Here is a 20,830-nt window from a genome sequence, read left to right as displayed (position 1 = left end):
ACACTCCTTCCCTCTCTCCTGTCTGACATGGATCATTTGGCTCGTAGCATGCAGTTACTTCAGTTAATTGGTCACTGATGGCTCTTATTTACCGCTCTCTCAAAGCATGTGCATTTCAGCTTGTATGTTACTCGCGTGGTATGCATTTTTCTCCTCGCTTGATGTGGCTTTTGAACCGTTGCCAAGCTTCGCTCCACCCTAGTAACAGGTGGCCCCCGTGGAGGTCATAAAGGGTACATTAACCCTACCCAAATTCAGCTTCAACAACAGCAGTAACAAGTGGGTATGATCCTGTGTGCCCGCCTCTCCTGCCCCTCTCTCTCATCGTGGTTTGTTTTGGTTTGAGTGTTGGCGTTCCAGCCGCGGTCGAAGATTACATGTTACTCAGATGGCAGCTTGTGTTTAAAGTTGGACCAATATAGACCAGGCGGGACAGCGGATTCTCTTATACAACCAGCTCAAGTCATTCTCACCTCTGGATGCTAGCTGGTCTGTGCATACAAAACCGCCAATCATTGCAATGAGATAATGCACACGTAATGAGGGATTAGATGTTTTTGAATTACGTAATGTTTGTATTTGGGATGTGGCATGTTCCTTTGATCTGGTGGATTAAGACTTTACAATGTCCTTTGTATTTAAAGGCAAGCGATTATGTAAAGATTCTATATTACACAAAATGGACTCTCATGAGATTTAAGTCATGTTATAATGCCGTTACCTCGTCAAAAACAACTGGTTTATTAGTCTGTCTACATCTCCAAAGCTCAAAATGCTTTGTTCCACCTTGTGATGTCATGAAGTGGTAGTTTTCAAGTTACCAGTTAGCTTTTACATTAGTTCAGTAGAGATTGGCAATTGCAGGGCTGATATTATACAAATGATTCTAGTGAAGGTGTGTGGAGTTTAAAAATGCAGTGTAGCACCTCCTTTATTAACCACATGACATCATAGGGTGGAACAGAGTGTTTTCTGTTTGAGAGAAGAACTGAGAGCCTAAATATGCAGGATTTGTGCGTATGAAACAAAACATAACTCCAGGTAGGCTTGTGATGAGGAAACAACATTATAACATAGATCAGAAAGCAGCGTAAATATGGGTTTTGTAACGATACAAATCAGGTGGGTATCAGCCACAAGATATCCACATTGTTTTAAAGCAATGCTACGTTCTAAAATCAAGAAGAAACGCTTATAGTTATGCTTATAAAATATGTGTTTTTGAATATTGCAACAACAGAAAACATCAGGTGTAAGGGATTCGTAGAACCTGATAGATTTTAGTCCAAACGCCCGCCTTTAATTGAAATTAGTAGGCTCAAAGTTTAACACCATTTCGCACGTATCTGGCCTCGGATCTATACTCGCAGGCAAAGGAGTGTAGTTGTGACCACAGTTTTGTCTGCTCTGAGTCAGGATAATTATCTTGAATCAAACCAGAACATGATGTGTTGTAACTCTGACGGCGATTTCAGGGAACATTATTCAACTTCACCACACCACCCAGTTTATGAACGGGACAATGAAGAGAACGCTTTGTTTTCCAATGACAAGGCAAGTTTGGCTTTACTGACTGATGTGAGCCAGTGTTGAGATTGTTATTCTACAAAACAGACTGCAAAATTTACCACAGAAGTGCAGACCGTAGAAGTGCTAAAGTGTTTGTCCACTGATTCGAAGACTGGCAGTTCGACCCCCGCTTTTGACATAAACATCATTGGTTGAGCGGTCGGATCCACTGACCTGCAGGTTGGCGATCTCAGCTCTCACAGATGAATGCTGTCGTTTTGTCTCACTTAACCTGTCTTTCTCCCGGTGTTTGGAAACTCGAGTGTATGAAAGTGTGTGTGAACGGGTGAGTGGCTCCTTGATATAAAGTGTTTTGAGTGCCTTGAAGGTGGAAAAGCGCCATTGTATTGTCCCATTTTACCTTTATTTCATATTACATTGCACATTTATTTTTATTTTTGATCAGGTATTTTTTGCAGATTGTAATAGTCTTTCATTATTACAACATAGCATAATATTTCAGATGTCTTTAAAACGCCTATTATTACTTTTATTGCTTTCTTTATGTTCCCCACCTTTAGTCAGCTGTTGGAATCTACATTACCTCATTCTCTCCCTGAAGTTCCTCCTACAAAATCTTAAACTGATTATCACAAATCAGACAGTTGTAAGCACTTAAGTCTACCCTGGCTTACCAAATAATATAAAACATGTAGTTACAAGATATTGCAACAGCATCTTGTCCCTACCCTTTCATAAACTATTCTAGGCCCTCGTCATCAATCATCGTTAATATTCTCCAAACGCACTGGGCATATGGTTTGTTTTACTTGTCTTGCATTGACCTCAGAATCGTAAAGGTCATATGAGAAGAGCTGTGTGAATGCAGGGGATAATTGAGCTACTCTATAGCTCTGGAGATAAAGACTGGTTTGTGCAACTGGCCTAAGGAGCCCTGCAGCCTCTCTGAGTCTGTCTCATGATGTCACGGCTGCTCCAAGATGTTATCAGTTTGTTGAATGCTTTGGTTGGACATAAAATATACTTGCTCCTCTCACACTATCTGTATCGGGAACTGCTGTGTCACTAATCAGGTTTCTGTACGAGAAGTCAAGAGGTCAGAAGATGCTCAAGATTGAGTTTAGACAGAATTGAGTTTGGCTGGTGTGAGTGTGTTGTGTTTGTGCCAATGTTCTCTTCTCTGATGCAGATGTAGGGTTGTCCAAAATTCAATACCCACGTGCTAATTGATACTGAATCTACTTTCTAAACTAGATACTCCTCTGAGCAGGTATCTTTTACTATGAACAGTGTACTTGATCAAATGGTAAAATAAAAGATACTGTGTGAAGATGGTTAGACAGTTTAGACTTTACATTTTACAAAAACGTACAAATCTTAGTCTAGTTGTCCCCCGTTTGACAAGTTTGGTGAAATTTACCATTTTCCTTCATGGTTTGGACATGGGCAGCAGATGCACTTTAAGGTATTGAGAAGTGTTTGACTATTAGACTAGGACATCAGTGAATCATCAGTGAGTTGTTGTTTTTGTTCCATTGAGGATAACATAATCATGACAGACTTCTTGGTAATACGTGAATCATTATGATGAATATTGTAATACTTTTAAACATAAAATACATATGTATTAATTGAAGAGTTAACTTTACTACTTCTAACTTCACTGACTACAGCATTACATACATGATTACTGCAGTGCATATATGACTACTGCATAGGCTTATTCTAATGAGATGACAAAGTGGGTCATTCATAAATCAATTTTATGCATTGTGAACATGAAACTCCATGGACCCTATATCAGAATGTATATTGTATTGTGAGGTACTTGGCAATGCCCAGCCCTAATGCTAGTTCCATAATATCCACATGTCTTATTGCATTTGTATATCGATTATAATAAAGGGCATATCAGTCCAGTCTTTGAGTATCTGCTCTATCCCTTAAAGATGGCCACTTGTCTGTGTATTCACTTTTCAGTGTTAAAACTGTGGAGGTCTCATTAGACACATTAGTGCTTCAAATCTCTCCATTGGGTCTTTTGAAAACCCACTTGTTCCATATCACAGCAGCTGCTTTTGCACTTTGACTTTTTACATTTCTCTTCCAGTGGTAACAGTGAAAGCTCCTGCAGTGGAGAAGTAGCCTCAGGAGTGGAGTATAACTCTGTTAAGTACATCTGAGGCCCCTCACAATGAAACATCCAATAACAAATAACACACTCAGCTATTTGCTCTCAGAATAAAAGCTTTGGAATGAACTCTTGTTGCATGCACTTCAGCTGTATGGCCATAACACCTTGTCTGTTTCTGATCTTATCTGATCTGGGAAGCTGTGCAGGGTCAGTCTGCTGAATACTTGGATGGGAGACTGTTGGGAATACTCAGGACTGCAGTGGAGCATAGGCCTGATAATCACTGTTGTTCAATATATGAAACCTAGAACAATATTTTTTGGGGCTCAATATTTCTCATACATTTTCTTTACAATAGTCAGGAGATTTGGTTATTTTTTATGTAACATGAAAAGATTTGAGCTGCAGAGGGTTTGAAATTTAACTTTTATGGCTCGTTATTGCTTCATTCTGCTGTTTATTTCTTGCTGTTCAGGCCTTTTTAATGTTGCTATATAAAAACATTTGTTTACTGGGATAGATCTGCTTTATTGTTTTTGTGTCAGTGTTATAAAGTAGTTTCAATATTATTGTTTATTGCGATATTTCTCTGTAGCAATATATCGTGCATCAAAATGAGATATTGTGACAGGTCTAGTGGAGCAGCAGTGCAAACTGTTGTTGTTTGTGTCCTTAAGCAAAACACTTCATCCACATTGCCTTGATGAATGTAGTTTGTACTTGAGTGTTGGTGGTGGTCAGAGGCATATGGTCAATCCTCTCTTTGCATATTGGCATCCTCTCTACTCCCCGTCTGCCTCAGGGCACCTGTGGCTACAGTAGCTGCTTAACATGGAATAAATAATGCAACTATGAGCTTTGTGAAAATAGACTTACACCTATTTATTAGTATTAATTAGTAGTATTAATATGTTAGTAATATTCACTTAAGATGATGTGTTGGTCATACAAACGTGTTTTGGCTTTGAGTATAAAATGACTTTTGCTTTGGGCCACAGCAAGAAGAGCCTGCTGAGAAAACCTTGAAAAACTAAATTAGTCTCGCTACTATTTCAGTTTCTGCATAAGTGGGCCAACCAGTCTTGGAACAATAACATAATGTGAAGATGTGCTACTTCTACTACAATACAGTATATTCAGTATATTCATAATCATTTAATTAGATTTTCTGGTAGGACCATTTTTATATTTTATTTTTTATGTTGAATGTCTGAATTCCAAGCACATTTAAACTGAGCACTCTTTTACGGCGTGGAGATATGGCCTGAAAGAGCAATACTGTGTGCATATAAAAGCTTGTTTGTTGTAAAGTAGAACTATAATTACGTGTCTGCATATATCTGTTTATTTGTCTTAACTATCTCTCTAACAACTCGAGCCTGTGTGCTTTCCCCATGAACTGCAGTTTAGTGAGAGTGTAATCCTAACCAGCCAGGGGATGTGACCCAAAACACGCCATTCACTCACACAAGAGAACCACGACATTTAATATGCAGCAGCTAGAGCTTTGGTTCTCAAAATGCGGCGTGTGGACTATAGTACTTTGAACGAATGTCCTTATAGGTTGTGAAATAGGAATTGTTAAGTTGCAGCTGAAACTTTTGAAAGCATCCACCTTTTTTATTTATTTATTTTATCTTTGCAAAACTTCCTTGAATTTACTTTTCTTGGGTAGTAACAAATTTAAAAGCTAATGTTTAGTTAGGATTTTATATCTGCTACACCATAATAAAACGGAAGGAATTAAATGGGGTGCTGAAAACTTTCTGAAGCCACTATGGGATGCATTGAAAATATCTTTGACATAATCGCCATGACAACCCGACTAAGACGTCCTATTCAGGTTCCTGTTTATAGGTGCCATTTTGAGTACTTTTCGTAATTAAAAAGATGCATTATTTTGAGCTGTTAATATGTCAACGCCACTTTTTTTTTGCACTATTGTTTTTTTGTTCAGAATTTTTTGTGACCTTACCTTACTCTTTCTACTGAGGCTAAATACTGCGTTGTACTGGTGGATTGACGAGTGATTTATAGTGACGTTTAGGTTTGTGTTGGTTCTCTTTGTCGTATAAATCATTGTAAATAGTGATTCAAAGAGAGATGGCGTAATGCAGATCCACAGACTTTGCTCTGATTCAAACTCAAGTTCAGACCTGTCTTAAAAGTCGTAAAAGGTCTCATTTGCCGCCCCCAAAGGGTGACGTGCAACTGTTAATGTTCAACAGTAACTCCAGCTTAAACAGGGTCAACACAACAACAGAGCGTTTCATAGACTCACAAGAGGACATTCAGAACACTTCCTGGTATCTGAAACCAACAACAATCTCTGTACACAATGAAATGTATAAGACCAATATTGAACTAGAGCGGGCTGAAGGAAACAACAACACTGTAAACAACAAAACTGTGCTATTTAATTTATGTCTGAGTAACATTAGTCATTTGACTTTTAACCCTTGTGCCTAGGTAAATGTGTGTATCTGCTATTACCATGAAAATCCACACATGTATGGATTTTTACAGGTTTTTAGACGTATATGAGTTTCATCCTAATTTGACAAATTTTGGTGACATTGAGAGTTTATAGACACTGACTGTGTTTTGGAAATGTGTTGTATCTTTTGACTTCCATTATAAAATTATTTTTTGACCCCTACTCAATCAAGGTGAAAATCTGTTTGGTATAAATTTTCATGTGTCTGGAGCAAACGCAATAAATTTAGTATTTGTGTTTTTGTATCAACTTTTAGTCCCTTCCCCCCTCACTACTGTGACCGTGTATGAAAAATAGCCATCTTTGAACAATTGGTGCCTACAAACCAGCGGAGATTTTTTTTTTTTTCACAGCTGGAGTGAAAAAAATATGTCAAATATTGTTTCTGTGGGAATTTGGATCAGAGACTCAAATGTCCTTACATAGAGATGTGTTCTAATGAGGATGCAGTTCTAGTGATAGTCATTTGCCATGGAAATTCACCCAGATGTGTGTTTTTACAGAGTTACAGATATATATGAGTTTCATCCCATTCCAATTTTGCTGATGTGAGATGTTTTGTAGACACTGAGGCTGTTTTAGAAATGTCTGTATCCATTTTCTTCCATTATAAACTCATTTATTGACCCCTTCTCTAAAGATTTAAGTGAAAATGTTTGATTTTCCTGGAGCAAACCCAGTGAATAATACCTTTATTTGGCAGCTAAAAGTACAAGAATAGCAGTACGATAAAAGTTATAGAAAAGTAATAAGAATATGTAAAACTTTTCAAAATTGCATTAAAGCCCCGGGCGTTTAATTAGAGTAGTCAAATATACTGCTGGGAGTATTTTTATTTGCATTAACAGAAGATAAATGTATTTTAGCTTTCACTTGTACATTAAGCTTGAAAAGGCTCTTATGTCTGCCATCCTAATCCTGCCCAAGTCTTTTGCTTCCATTTAAAAAAAAAAAGTTTTTAGTGGTTTTTGAGGACACTCCGATAACATCATTTATGAAAAAGGATCTCATTTCCTCATTCAGAAAGTCACAAAATCTGGTGAAGTAGTAATCTGTTTTTTGGATTAACATGAGCTTTGCTTTGCCTGTGTAACTGCTGTAAAACCCCAATAATGTACCTGAACTAAAGAGGCACAGGAATGTCACTTTAATCAAATGCTGTTGTTGTTTTGAGCTGCAGATGTGGAGATTTTGTGAAATGAGCAAATGATCCACTGGAGACCTCTGGATTAATGTGTCGATGATGGGAATATAATCTGTCATAATCTGCTTGGGCACGTGGAGCAGATGCCAAGGGGGTTTTGTTTATTATAAAACGCAACCGGTTACTTTTAGGTACTTTACAGCACAATTCTAATGCCTTGTGTTTCAGTTTAAAGTCCCGTATAACAATATTTACTTTCTCTTTCTTTTGACTAATGTCTGATGTGTCTTTCTTAAACTGCGACTAAATAAAATACTTCATAATTATGGTGAATTTGACCACAGACTCCTGGGGCTGGCTGTTTTGATTTGGATACACTTTTCTGTTTAGTCTAAAGTTTAGTCTCTCAGTCCTGGACTAAACAAGACCGATCTTTTGAAATCGCTCCGTCAGTGTTAAAACAAGCCACATCATTGTATCATTTCGCCACCTCTGTGAAAAGCTCAGAGTTTACGCTAGGACTGAGCTGAGCCAGCAAACTGCTCCCCCAAAGTGAGGGGCAGCAACCTCTAAAGCAAGAACAACTCCATAATATAAACTACATGGAATTTTGTTGAAATCAATATTTGTTAAGTGGGTCAAATAATAGTGTATTTCCTTATACTTAGAGGTACGCTATGTGACTTTTCTGAATATTTTCCAGTAAGACAAGCAGGTAATGCGACAAGGCCAAGGTCGGGATCTGCTCACAGTAAGAATCAATGATGGGGGCGACAGTGGCTTGGCAGAGCGTTTGTCCACTGATCCGAAGGTTGGCGGTTCAAATCCCACTTTCGACCTTGGGCAACACACTTAACCCACCTCGCCCCCAGTGCCTGTGTACACTGTTGTATAAATGTGTGTATAAATTGGTGAGCGGTTCCTTGATGTAAACAGTTTTGAGTGCCTTGACGTTGGAAAAGCGCTATATAAAAATGTGACCATTTACCATCTGCTTGCTGTAAGAATCAGTGTTTTACAAGGTATTTTTGTTAACAATAAAAACCTCTAATTGAAAAAATGTACTATACGTTTATTGCCATACTGGGTAACATTCCATGCAAAGCAACAACATGAAGACCAGCAGATGGCAGATATCCAACCAGAAAAGTCACAGTACACTTTTAAGTACACCTACAATTATATTCTTTTCAACTCCTAGTACTGCTTTCCGTAGTTTCCGAGGGTCACTTGAATGCCACATAAGCCCCACACTCTGAGGACGGTTGCGTGGTGACCTCTCCATAGACACAGGAATGTCTGGCCCCAGTTCAGAAACAGTAGTGTGTCCGGACGAGACGTAACGAGCTCTTACAATACACTCAATATGACATAGAACCAATGGGCCAAAAATCTATTCACATCGCAGTAATGGAGGGTCCCATGGGGCACCAGAGGGGGTACGGGGAAGCTGAGTGTGCACAAACAAAAGTTGGCATTAGGGATGAAAGAAATGCATGAATATTGAATGATAAAGAGGAGGGGTGAGGAAATGGTGTCATGGCCTATTTTTCCCCTCTCTCATTTTTACCAGTCAGACATCAAACTTCGATCTGTCTGTTATATCAGTACAGTGTGGGGGTTTAGACGAGTTTATGACATTATCTTTCATAATTACTTTCATATTGAGGAAGTTTATTGAATAGTTTTATATGGTTTTTAGCTGTATTGGAACCATTAAAAAGCCACAAACTACTATTACATTATATACAAGTGTTTTTACTTGTGGTGCGGTATTGCAATCAGTATTTAGTCAAACTTCTGCTTTTAAAATCAAGTTTGAAATGTTACAATACAAATAATAGGGTTTATATGATTTGTATTAATATTATCTTTGATTCGCTTTTCTGGCAAGAGTTTTCCTTTCTGAGAAAAGTGGCATCCTATCTTACCCATAGACTGTATATATAAATGGACATAGCTAACCTGCTAGCCCCTGCGTTCCGATTAGGAAGTGATCATGGGTTGCGCTTCCGGCTCCATCGACTCCGGCTCCAAATCGCTTTACATTATAAAACTGTTGCTCCTCTTCGTAGCTGCTGCTGTCAGGCTCATCATTTTTGTCTTAAAATGTTCATATTAACCCACTCTACCGCTTTTTAATTTGCGATTGTGTCAGGAACTCAAGATATGAACATTAATAAGAGACAAATCAGCTGCCTTCTTTCCCCGAGGTCGTTCCTGCTGGGTTTAGCAACAGGTTTGATTGACAGAACCAAACCAGCAGTGCAGGCGGGAAGAGGCGTTACTTTCAACAACTTCGCTCCATATTGGCTCTTTGGTTGCTCTGATACTTGAGGTCGTAACTCCAAATATTGAACTCTGCTCCAAATTTGCCTCTATAACCGCCTCAATGACCTTCATTTGACTGGAGCCGAACGCTATGGATGACGTCACACTCCCTTTGTCCACTTCTTTATACAGTCTATGATCTTACCTTAGATGGTTTATTTAGAGAGTGATTACTGCGTATATTACCTTGACACAGAATTCACAGGGCCATCCCGGATGACGCTTCCCTTTCACTACGTCTTTGAAATGACCGAATACCTGACTGAAATGTGTGTAAATTCCTATAGTCTGCTTCCTGGATTCCTTTGCATTGTTGGCTTTAACGACAGCCTGTAGAGAGAAAGAGACCCTCCCCAACTGCCTTATAAAGATGATCTGAGCCATGTCTTCACTGGCCCCTACGTCAGTCTATTGAATAATCTTGCTGTTTGTTTGTGCATGATATAATGTTCTGTACTTGAACCTTGTGATAACTGTATGTGTTTGATTCATGAGGGAAAACATTTATCATGAAAAACTGCATAAAACTGTATATTTCATCATAAGATAATCCGTAGTTGCATAACATCATTTTAGCATGTCCTGTATTAAACTGAACACAAGGATTAGCCATAAACTGACTCACACCAAAACAACCAATCGGACAACAAGCTTTGATCCTCTGTCAGCTGATTCAGAATAAAAAGATTTACAGTGTAATTTTCCAAACAATCATATAAGATGAGGGTCTTACTTTTGTGGTTAAATATACTGTTTTTTGGGGGGCTTATGTGATACTTGACCCTTAACCACAGACATTAAATCCTCAATTTTGAAGGACTGCTGCAATATCGTTTAAATATTGGTATTGGAATAAGCCAAAAACATCCAGAGTTGAATTTTTCCTTTATTTTTACATTTACTGTAATGACAAAAACTGATTTAAAATTAAAAAGTCCCAGTAATTTGAACTTTATGCTTTGTCTGTTTGATGAAGTATTTTTGCAATATTATGCTGATATTTAATTTGAATTATTGTGAAAATTGTTTTACCACATTATTCTAAGATGTCTTTATTCAATCTTAATAACAGTCTGTGTGTGCGTGTGTGGCAGGCGTTCAAAGAGGAGCTGGAGAGCCTCATCACAGAACAGCAGAGGAAAGGCAGCGTCCCGTCTGGGCTGCTGGCTCTCAGACAGATCGCAGACTTCTTCATGACCAGCTCAGTGGCCGGGTTCAACACTTCCCCTCTCAGTGAGTACAACAAAACCCTATACACAAACCTTTTAACCAAGATAATATAAGAAAACATTTATGAGTCTGTATTTGTGGTGGGAAAAATGTTGGAAGCTGCCAAAATCCAAGCATGAAATTTCACTCAAGTCTTTTATGTGTTTCTTGTTTCTTGGCATTAGGCAAGGCAAGTTTATTCGTATGGCACAATTTGAACACAAAGTAATTGAAGGCGCTTTACAGAATAAGACATTAAAATCACAATACAACAAATCAAAACATAAATAATCATCTTAATATGAACATTAAAAGAGATTATCAGTCATATGCACAGCTAAACAGAACCATTTTGAGTGTGGATTTAATTAGGAAGGCCTTCTAAAGATGTTGGACGTTCTGCTTACATAAGAGTAAAAGGATGGAGAAGTGTGATTTAAGTCAATCTAAAAGCTTCTATTCCTAGTATAGCTTCAGTAACAATACTACTAATACAGTACAGTTACTTTATATATCAAATATGAATAAGAAAGCTGATTCAAATAAAAACGGAAAAGCTCTTGTAATCTTTCATACAGGCCAATAAAAGTGATATGAAGGGTTCAAATGTGTCACACAGTGTTTTTTCAATAATAAAAACACTTACATGAATATTGCTCCTTGCTATAATGCAATATTACTAAGAAAAGACAGGACCAGCTACAGAGAATCCAGTCTGTGCTTTTGAAACAGGAAGTCAAAGGACCTACTTCTATGATAAATTCAGTTTACAATGAATAAAAAGTAAAATCATGAACTACATATGTTATAGTTTAATACCAAATTCCCCCCAAAAGCATTTCTTTCTTTAATTACTGTCAGACACGGACCATTAATATTTCATGAGATAGTTCATTACCAAACTTGAAGCTTTTGTGCTTAAGGTCTTATAATCTGTGGGACAGCCCTGCCCCAGACTCCGGAAGAGCCATACATTTTTCCCTGGTTTTGATCCTGTCGTCCCATCCATGAATCCATATGTGGAGCTGGTTTTAATCACAGGGCAGGAATGCACAACTAATGCCCAATTACATGACCAAAACTCCTATAGAGGTCCTGTCTAGTCCATGGTTAAAAATACAACCGTAATGAGTATGTTCAAGTACGCTCAAGACGGCATCAACACACTGGAATGTTGTTGTGAGATTGAGACACAGGTGCGGCACAGGGGACCTCGACTACTGCCTCTTAATTTGACCCTTTTGTTTTTTTTGTTGTTTTTTTTTTCCGGAAAGGTCTGGGAATGGTGACGCCCATCAATGACTTGTACGGAGCGGACTTGTCTTCGATGGTGAAGGGGGAGAAGCAGGTGCGCTGTAAACTGGCCAGTGTTTACAGACTGGTGGACCTGTTCAGCTGGGCACATCTTGCCAACTCCTACATCACAGTAAGGGTTTTTACGGCTGCATGTATGTGGTACTAGTTCAGCTCATAGACAGTATATATAAATGGACATAGCTAACCTTCTAGCCACCACGTTTCAAATAGGAAGTGATCATGGGCGCACTTCCGGCTCTATCGACTCCAGTTCACTTTATACCGGGAAACTGCCCTCCCTTCTCTCCGTAACTGCTGCTCGTCATTTTGCTCTTAAAACGTTCGTATGCGTTTGCGATGGGTGACGTCACACTCTCTTAGTCCACCTCTTTATACAGTCTATGCTTCAGCCCATAAATGTGACCAAACATATTTCTCATTTTTTACCTGATAAGAAGAAGTTCTGAAACACAGATTTATTTTAGGCTATTTGTAATTTCTTGTGGAATTTTGTCAATTTTATCCTTTTTCCTCAGGCTCGCGTCAGCAAAGAGCAGGACCACATCCTCATCATACCAAGAGGGATTTCCTATGCTGAAGCTTCTGCGTCAAATCTGGTAAGGCACTCAAGAAGTTCAAAAGTGTCTAAAACTAAAGGTAGACTGTGTAGACTGTGATGCTGTAAGAAATAACACCTTAATATATTGCGTCAATATTTATTTTCATTGCTGAATAACTGTTAGGTTGGAGGAAGTACTGCGTCTTTGTTAAAATAGAGTGGAAGCAAAGTCTATGACAAACTTGGCACGTCATGCGTGATGTTTGTTGAGTCTGGCCCTGTGTTTTAGGGCCAGTATGTTTACTGAGTGTTTTCTTAATAACCAGTTTGATTCTGAGTGGCCTTGTTGCTCATCACCGGCACAAACAGACTAACTTTAATAGAGAGTGAAACTGGACTGCTGCTCTGACTGTTTGGCCACAGTTTGAAAAATCTAAAAATGTAAACAAAATTTAAGATTGCAAAAATAATAAATATGACATCTTCTTAATAACTCTTAGAAACATTTTTTTTTTTTTTAAACCCACAGTTCAGTCAGTTTGTGTTGCCCTTAATAAGTGTTGCTCTTTACATTTACTTTACTCTGTTTATTGTTTATTGTACACCAGTGGTGGAAAATAACAAAATAAAAGTAGTAAAGTACTGTACTTAAGTATAGATGGCTACATTGTCTACATTTGTACTGAGGTTTGTATTGTATTTTAAACAGAGCACCCATGAAAAAGAGAGCCCAAGTGCACCTGTTGGGTTTCCCTGTATAAATAAAGAAGTAGATTTTACTGGACACTTTCTACTTTTACTTCACTACATTTGAAAGCAGGTATCTGTACTTTCTACTCCACTACATTTTTAATCTGGATTGACAAGTGAAAATATTTTTGTTACTGTATTTTTGTTATTGTCTGAGGCCTGCTGAAAAGGCCGAGGGATTTATTTTTAGCACGTTCAAAGTTTGAGCAAACAAAAATCTACCCATAAAAACAGCTAGAAAAAAAACTATTGGTTAAATTGTTTTTTGTTGAACAAAATTCACCACAAATCATACAAAGAGTATTTTTGCTCTGGTATATGTATTTTACTTAAAAACTGAGTACTTTTTCCACCACTGTTGTACACATTTAAGTAGCTGTGCTTTTGATATCAAGGGAACATTGTCAAAAACATCATGAATCAAGAATGTGTGGGTTTGTGTGCAGGTCAGCTGAGGTTTGTGTCACACTGATCTGAGTTGACTGTGGTACTTCCTTATCTGCTCAGGGTTACACACACAAATATACTTCTTTAGAGGGGGCATTATGTAAACTCAACTTTTATGATTGTTTTACCAGGTTAGAACAGTATTCATGTACTACTAGTTTACTCTTAACTTCTATTTCAGTTGATTCTTGGATATATTATTTTCACCTACCCCCCCAGCTCCACACAGAGCTCTGAAGATACTTTATTAAAATTCAGACTCCAGATCATGGATGTTGGGCTCTAAAATGTGATTTTTTTTTTCATCAGTAAACACACTTAAATGAACATTTGCTGCTTGCTTAATGGTTAAATGGCATTATTATGAGGCAGGGTTGTCTTTTGTACAGTTGTGAACAGAAAGTCAATTGACCAGTTTGTATTATTAATCTGTTTTAATATTACAATTTACAGTGAACAAAATGCATAAGTTATACTAAGAAAAGCAAAAGGCATAATATGTCCTCTTTTTTCAATGCCATTCGTTTAGCATGTAATGGGTTTATAGCGCCCACAGCCAAAGACCCAGGGTGAACTTGTACTGGACTGAACCGGACAGGCTGCATAGCATTGTCAATATTAAATCAATGTAGGCATGCATGGGCACAGTTATTTGGAGCTGCAGTTATGCTGTGTGTGCTGGGGACCATATCAATACAGCTGTCCCTCCACACATCAATATGTAACTTCTAAAAAGGTTTTACAAAGTTGGGATTTTTACTGAACCAAATACAGTCTGCACAGAGTGACGTTCATCTTTTTTATTTTTGTTATTGCAAAAGTAGCTGGCCTTGAATACATAAGCTTTGAGTAAATTCCTCCTCCTCTCTACTTTACTGTTTGCTTCAGATTAAACTCCCTATGACAGGTTGAACTACTCATTGAACTAAAACACACATATATTTAAGCTTTTACTAAACATTTTACAATTTTATGTTCCTCATTTTGGCCATTTTTTAGTTTTCAAATTTTACTTCCTGGTTCCATAACTGTTACCTAGCAACCATGGGCTAGAACTCCTCTAATGTATACAAAGATTATAATTTGACAAATAAAAGTATACGAAAATACCTTTATTTTGTCGTTAAAATCATGATTAAAGTGTCAGAAAAATGTGTTTTTGCATGTTTTGTTTTATCAGATTGTACTTTATATTGTCCAGCACTTTGGGCAGCAGTGGTTGTTTTTAAATGTGCTTTAGAAATACATTTAACTTGACTTGACTAAACTGTGCTAAACATTTGTATATAATTCTCACAGTGTCATCAATGTGGGACTCTTTAAAACAGAACTTGCCACTTCCTTTAATTTTCAACTACTGCTTCTTGATCGAAGTAAAACTATAATTTATATTTACAGCCGATATTATTCCACCAGATTATGTCAAAATTACAGAATGGTCAGAACTTGTCATATGCACTTTATGGAGTCTGAACACCACATCTGTTCTTAGTTTTCTATTTGCCTTTTATTATTCTGCCTCCATCTACCTGCCGTTTTACAGTGTTAAGTTACATAGCTATTCCATCTTCATCCATCCTTTCTCTTTTCTCTGCCACGGTGAATCTAATAAACCTAAAACCACTGAGTTATGTAGATAATGAAAGTATAGTGCTGCTTGATGTTCAGTTCAGTTATTGGATCATTCCTAATGTGCTTTTATAATAATAATACTGAAAGTTAAAGTCTATGATCTGATAATAGCTACAAATCAGATGTAAGTCTCATCTTGTTTAGTATATAGTTACATAAACCTCTTTTCTGAACATGTTCTTTTCTTCAGGTCAAGGTGAACATCATTGGCAATGTAATCGATCAGGGTTCCACCAATTTAAGGATTGACCGGTCCGGATTGAGCCCACATGCTGCCATTTATTCTATGAGACCAGACATCCGCTGCGTTGTGCATGTGCACAGTCCTGCCACAGCCGCTGTAAGTTCATCTTTTATACCTGCACATTTATCTTCACTTCACTAGCCTCAGAAGCTACTGACCGATTCTCAATAATGTTTAAAGACAGTAATCTGCAAAGGCCAAATGGCCATGTTTCTATTTCAGTGTGACGACATGCCAGATTATATGAAAAAGTGTTATGTTGAAAAGAGCTGCAGCATGTTATTTTTTTGTTTCCATTATAAGGTGTCGTCCATGAAGTGTGGGCTTCTGCCAATTTCCCAGGAGGCCTTGCTCCTGGGGGACATTGCGTACTACAACTACCAGGGCAGCATTGACGAGCATGAGGAGCGCATAGAGCTTCAGAAGGCCCTGGGGCCAACAACAAAGGTACAAGCTAAACTATTTTTAATGTCACGATAACCCAGAGTTATTTTGGATAAAAGAAGCAGTATATTTTAGGCCTTCCTTGAGGTCAACCAGAGGAAATGAGTTGATTATCTTCCTGTTTCTGTCAGCTGTTATCGAGTTCACATTATAAGTATAACTTCACATGTGTGCGTGTGTATGCAGGTGCTGGTTCTGAGAAATCATGGTGTCCTTACTCTGGGAGAGACTGTGGAAGAGGCCTTTTGCCACATGTACAACGCTCAGTACGCCTGTGAAATACAGGTACACATCAAACACCACTCTGCTATCTCTGGTACATTATTCATATTGTAACTGTGTAGGGAGAAAAGGTTTCAGGGGGAAAGAATGAGGGTTTACAAGGTACAATTTATTACATTTTATAAAACAATAAAAACAATATGCTATGGCCTTTATGTAAATAGCATACTAAAAATGCCCCAGTCTCTATTACTTCAATGAAGACACAATGAAATAGACTGAGATATCTCTGTGTAGTGCAGGAGGGGCACTCTGTTCTCTCTAAGCACGGCAGGATTTTGAGATGGTCCCCTCTCTGTCCCTGGTCAGGCAAATCTGATTGGCAAAAGGAAACATTAATCCATCATGCAAAGCTCATCTTAAATTCTATGAATAAATCCACCACCCATGTCAGCAGTAATCTCTGCATCAAATACATGTGTTTGCATTGCAGTATTTGAGCTTCATGTGTTTTTAAAACCATTTTTCTTGTAGGTCAAGGCGATTTCTTGCGCTGGAAGTGTTGACAACTTAATAGTGCTGGACCAGGAAACGTACAAACCTCGAGTTCATGATGTGGGGACAGCTGCTGATGTCAACCATGGTGCCACCTACAAGTGGAAGTGTGGAGAGCTGGAGTTTGAGTCCCTCATGAGGATGCTTGACAACATGGTGAGCTCAATAAGACATTGGCATGATCTGTTCTGTTAGCAGATAAAAGAGATGCGTGTAGCGTATTTGTTGAAAATTCTAAATTGTCCTCATGAAAAACGGAGTTAGAGAGAACACAGTGTCCTGCTTGGACGGCGTCTCAGCTTTGGCGGTGGTAGTGACATAAAGACAAAACACAAACAGAAAAGAAGAAAACTGCCAAGCTCTGAGGAAACAGGACACAGCAGATCTTTGTTTAGGGACATAAAATGTGGGAACATTGAAGACAAATGGAAGAGATCATTAAATACAAAATCTTTGATGCCCAAAGCTATGCTTATGTGTACTTCACTGATTTAGGGAAAGTATTTTTATATTATGTGATATATTGCAGTGACATAACGTGTAGCTGTTTTCTGCTGCAGGGTTACAGGACGGGGTATGCCTATCGCCAGCCCATTCTACGGGACAAACCACGGCACAAGAGTGAGGTGGAGATCCCAGCCACAGTCACATCCTTTGTGTTCGAGGAGGACGGGGACATGGCCACCAGACTCCCCTTTAAGTTCCTGCAGCAGAGGCAGCAGCGAGAGAAGACACGCTGGCTCAACTCACCCAACAGTTACACAAAGGTTAATGTGGAAAACAATGAAGACCGCTACAACAGCCGGACATGCACGGTAAATACAAGGCGTCTGGGTGGGACATTTTACTGCTCTCAGAAGTCAAAGCATTTTAATATTTATACCAGAATGCTGTGCATTTGGATGTTTTTCTACCTAAATCCTTTGAAGTTAAATGTGGTGACTGAGTCCTGACCTGTAACTGGACAATATTGATATTTTATACCAGAGCGCCCTCTGGTGGTTCCTGCGTGTACAACTGCCCCATACAGTGCCCTAAAATGTGTGTTCTTTGCTCTCAGTGGATGAAGGCAGATGAGATGGGCACACCAATCAGAATTGAAGATCCCAATCAGTTTGTCCCACTCAACACAGATCCCAGTGAAGTGCTTGAAAAGAGGAACAAAGTAAGTCATTTTTGTATTTAAAAAATATTTCATTAACTGGTCAGTTGAATAATTGTATGTGGAACAAAATGGTATCGTGAGCTGGCAGGGCTATTCAGCTTTATTTTCATGGAGGGTAGATTGATAAATGTCACAATCCCCTTGCGGCCCTCAGGGGCTTCTCCTTAAGATGAGAGCTTTTTTTTACTAAAAAATATAAGTTACTTATCCATGGATCATTGTAACTGAATGTCACTCCATTCAGTATAACACTGACCTAAAACGTATGTAATCTAAGAACATTTGGCCTGTTTATTGTAAAAGGCCTATGTTGTTTTCTAATCTTTGTGGTGATCTTATACTTTGTATTTATGTTGTAAAATCCTGAGTGTGGTCTTTGCCTCTTTAGATAAGAGACCAAAACAGATACGACATGAAGACATCTGGGCCCGTCTCTCAGCACCTCGCAGGAATCCCAGTGGATCCCCCGCGCAAGGTAACTGCATTATTCTACTTAGACCAAAACATGATATAAATGAGGATATAATGAACCTAACTGTACTCGGTGAGTAATTTTGTGTGTCCTGTCTTGACATTTAATGAATTTGATTAGTTACTTTAAGGCGTTGTTGATGAGGTGAATCTTATAATTGTTATATCCTGCAACCTGACAGGAACAATGATAACAGAGCAGATGTGTGGGTAAACAGTGCACTACCAAAGAACTGAATAGGCTAAATACATTTTGACCACTAGAGGGAGACAGCTGATCAGATTTAAATGAAAACAAATGGTGATGACTGCTTTGCTTTTTGGTTGATGTCTTGTCATAAAGGACACGGTGCAGATCCATGTCCTGGTAACTATGCACAATGAACTGCAGTGGTGTTTTTCATTGTTGTGTGTCATTTATTTTAAGATAGTTGGTGCATGTCATTATAATATGAAGTGTGTATTATCCAAGAATCACCCACCTACCGTACTTGTCTCCATGGAGATGTTGCTTGAAATGTTCTGTATTATACAATTACACTATACAAATTAAATATACAAATCATAACATAATTACAGTTGTTAAATTGATCCAAAATCCTTTGAAAAACTTGCTTTCTTATGCTGAGTAGGAACTTTTTGCTGCAGATCTGAACGGTAAATTGGCCCGGTGGCATCTTCATGGAGACAAGCAGGTGGCATACTCTCCACCAGAAACATACATTACATTGTTCAACTTTATATCTGATGTCACACAAATTTCTTTTATTTTCAATATTTCTTGAAGCATGACAGCCTTAAAACTTGCACATATCATTCAGTCATTCAAAGTGCTGAAATCTCATGTGTTCACCATGTGTGCATGTTTGAAGCTTGTCTCTGGATTTTGTGGTCTCACTATTGTAAATTGCATTAGTCTTGTGATGGTTCCCACAGTCTGAACACGTTATGGTTTGGAGACTAATTACTTGAGAAGAGAGGAGGGGAGTCGTTGATTCCTAGCCCCTGTGTGTGATGTGGTGTATCATTTCAAATCTGCTCCAGATCTATCACATTGCATTACAATTCAGTGTTTTGTAGCATGTGAGTGTGATTTGCTTTTATGGCTTTTAGTGTGTTACCAAACTCACCCGTGTTCCTGTGTCCGCCTCCTCCACAGCCGTACGTACCCACAGAGGAGGACCAGATGGCGCCCCTGCCTCCCAACCCTTTCAGTGAACTGTCACAGAAAGAACTCGAAGAGTACCGCAAGAATGTGGAAAGGAGACAACTGGGCCTTAGCGGTAAGACAGGCATAATAACAAAAGAAAATATTTGCATTTTCTTACACTAAACTTAATGAATTTGCTGTGTTTTATTTTAAATTTTTCTGACAACTTTACAAGAACAACAACGATACAGCATCTTTATTATATATTTAACTGGTCTTTTAGTAGTTTATTTGCGGTGATGAAACCTAAGTATGAGGCATCTGTAGCTCGGGGATAACGCAGTAATGACTTTATAGATACAACAGTTCATTTTAGGGATATTTTAACTGCGAGCCCATTTCAATAAAACAACTTTAACTGGCCAGTGTTTTTCTTATATTTGGTTTATTCCTGTTTAACCAAAGTGGCTCAAACTGCACAAAAGCCAAGTCACACTGTGAGACATATGGCCACAGCACATGTACGGACACACACAGAGGCAGAACCTGTCTCCTCCACCATCATTATTGTACAACTGAACAACATATTAAACATTTATGAAGCTTTGTATCTTCATAATGTGGTGGATTACAAGATGAAAAGTCCAAATTTGCCAGAACATGTTAAAATATTTACTTACCAAACTGACTTTATACAATGCCTGTATGGTCAGTGGGTCAAAGTAAAATCCCTTTAAAGGGACATTATGTAACTTTTCTGGTCCCCAAGGAGATTGTATTATTTTGCCTGAACTTTTTCCTAGAATGGCAATAAACGTATCTTTTTCCATGGAGTCAAGCAGGCGACATCACAAGGCCAAGTTGGAATTAGGTTTTCCGATATATTTTTGAAAATAAAACCACATATGGAAATGAATGATAAATGGATAATGTTAATGCCATGCTGTGAAACATTTGAGGCAAATTAATAACATCTCCAAGAAGACAAACAGGTAGCAGACACTCTTCCAGAAAATTTACACTGTGCACCTTTAAATCCCACAAATAACA

At 38.3% G+C, this 20,830-nt stretch overlaps 1 protein-coding gene across 11 annotated transcripts in view; it reads left to right on the top strand.

Annotated features, from left to right (window-relative positions):
• Positions 1 to 20,830, top strand: part of add3a (adducin 3 (gamma) a) — an 83,044-nt gene that overhangs the window by 53,216 nt on the left and 8,998 nt on the right. For 6 of the 11 annotated variants that reach the window (XM_055222201.1, XM_055222205.1, XM_055222217.1 and 3 more), the window contains 11 exons: positions 10,731 to 10,869; positions 12,120 to 12,271; positions 12,678 to 12,758; positions 15,720 to 15,869; positions 16,077 to 16,220; positions 16,404 to 16,502; positions 16,974 to 17,150; positions 17,555 to 17,809; positions 18,055 to 18,159; positions 18,548 to 18,634; positions 19,790 to 19,913. In XM_055222201.1, coding sequence (XP_055078176.1) covers positions 10,731 to 10,869; positions 12,120 to 12,271; positions 12,678 to 12,758; positions 15,720 to 15,869; positions 16,077 to 16,220; positions 16,404 to 16,502; positions 16,974 to 17,150; positions 17,555 to 17,809; positions 18,055 to 18,159; positions 18,548 to 18,634; positions 19,790 to 19,913 — 1,513 coding nt within the window. Of the gene's footprint in view, positions 1 to 10,730; positions 10,870 to 12,119; positions 12,272 to 12,677; positions 12,759 to 15,719; positions 15,870 to 16,076; positions 16,221 to 16,403; positions 16,503 to 16,973; positions 17,151 to 17,554; positions 17,810 to 18,054; positions 18,160 to 18,547; positions 18,635 to 18,973; positions 18,998 to 19,789; positions 19,914 to 20,830 lie in introns of all 11 variants that reach the window. The other 5 variants (XM_055222200.1, XM_055222199.1, XM_055222198.1 and 2 more) reach the window with 1 other exon arrangement.

The sequence above is a fragment of the Periophthalmus magnuspinnatus genome, chromosome 1, assembly GCF_009829125.3.
Source record: "Periophthalmus magnuspinnatus isolate fPerMag1 chromosome 1, fPerMag1.2.pri, whole genome shotgun sequence".
NCBI classification, from domain to species: Eukaryota; Metazoa; Chordata; class Actinopteri; order Gobiiformes; family Gobiidae; genus Periophthalmus; species Periophthalmus magnuspinnatus.
This window is presented reverse-complemented; position numbering and strand designations above follow the sequence as displayed.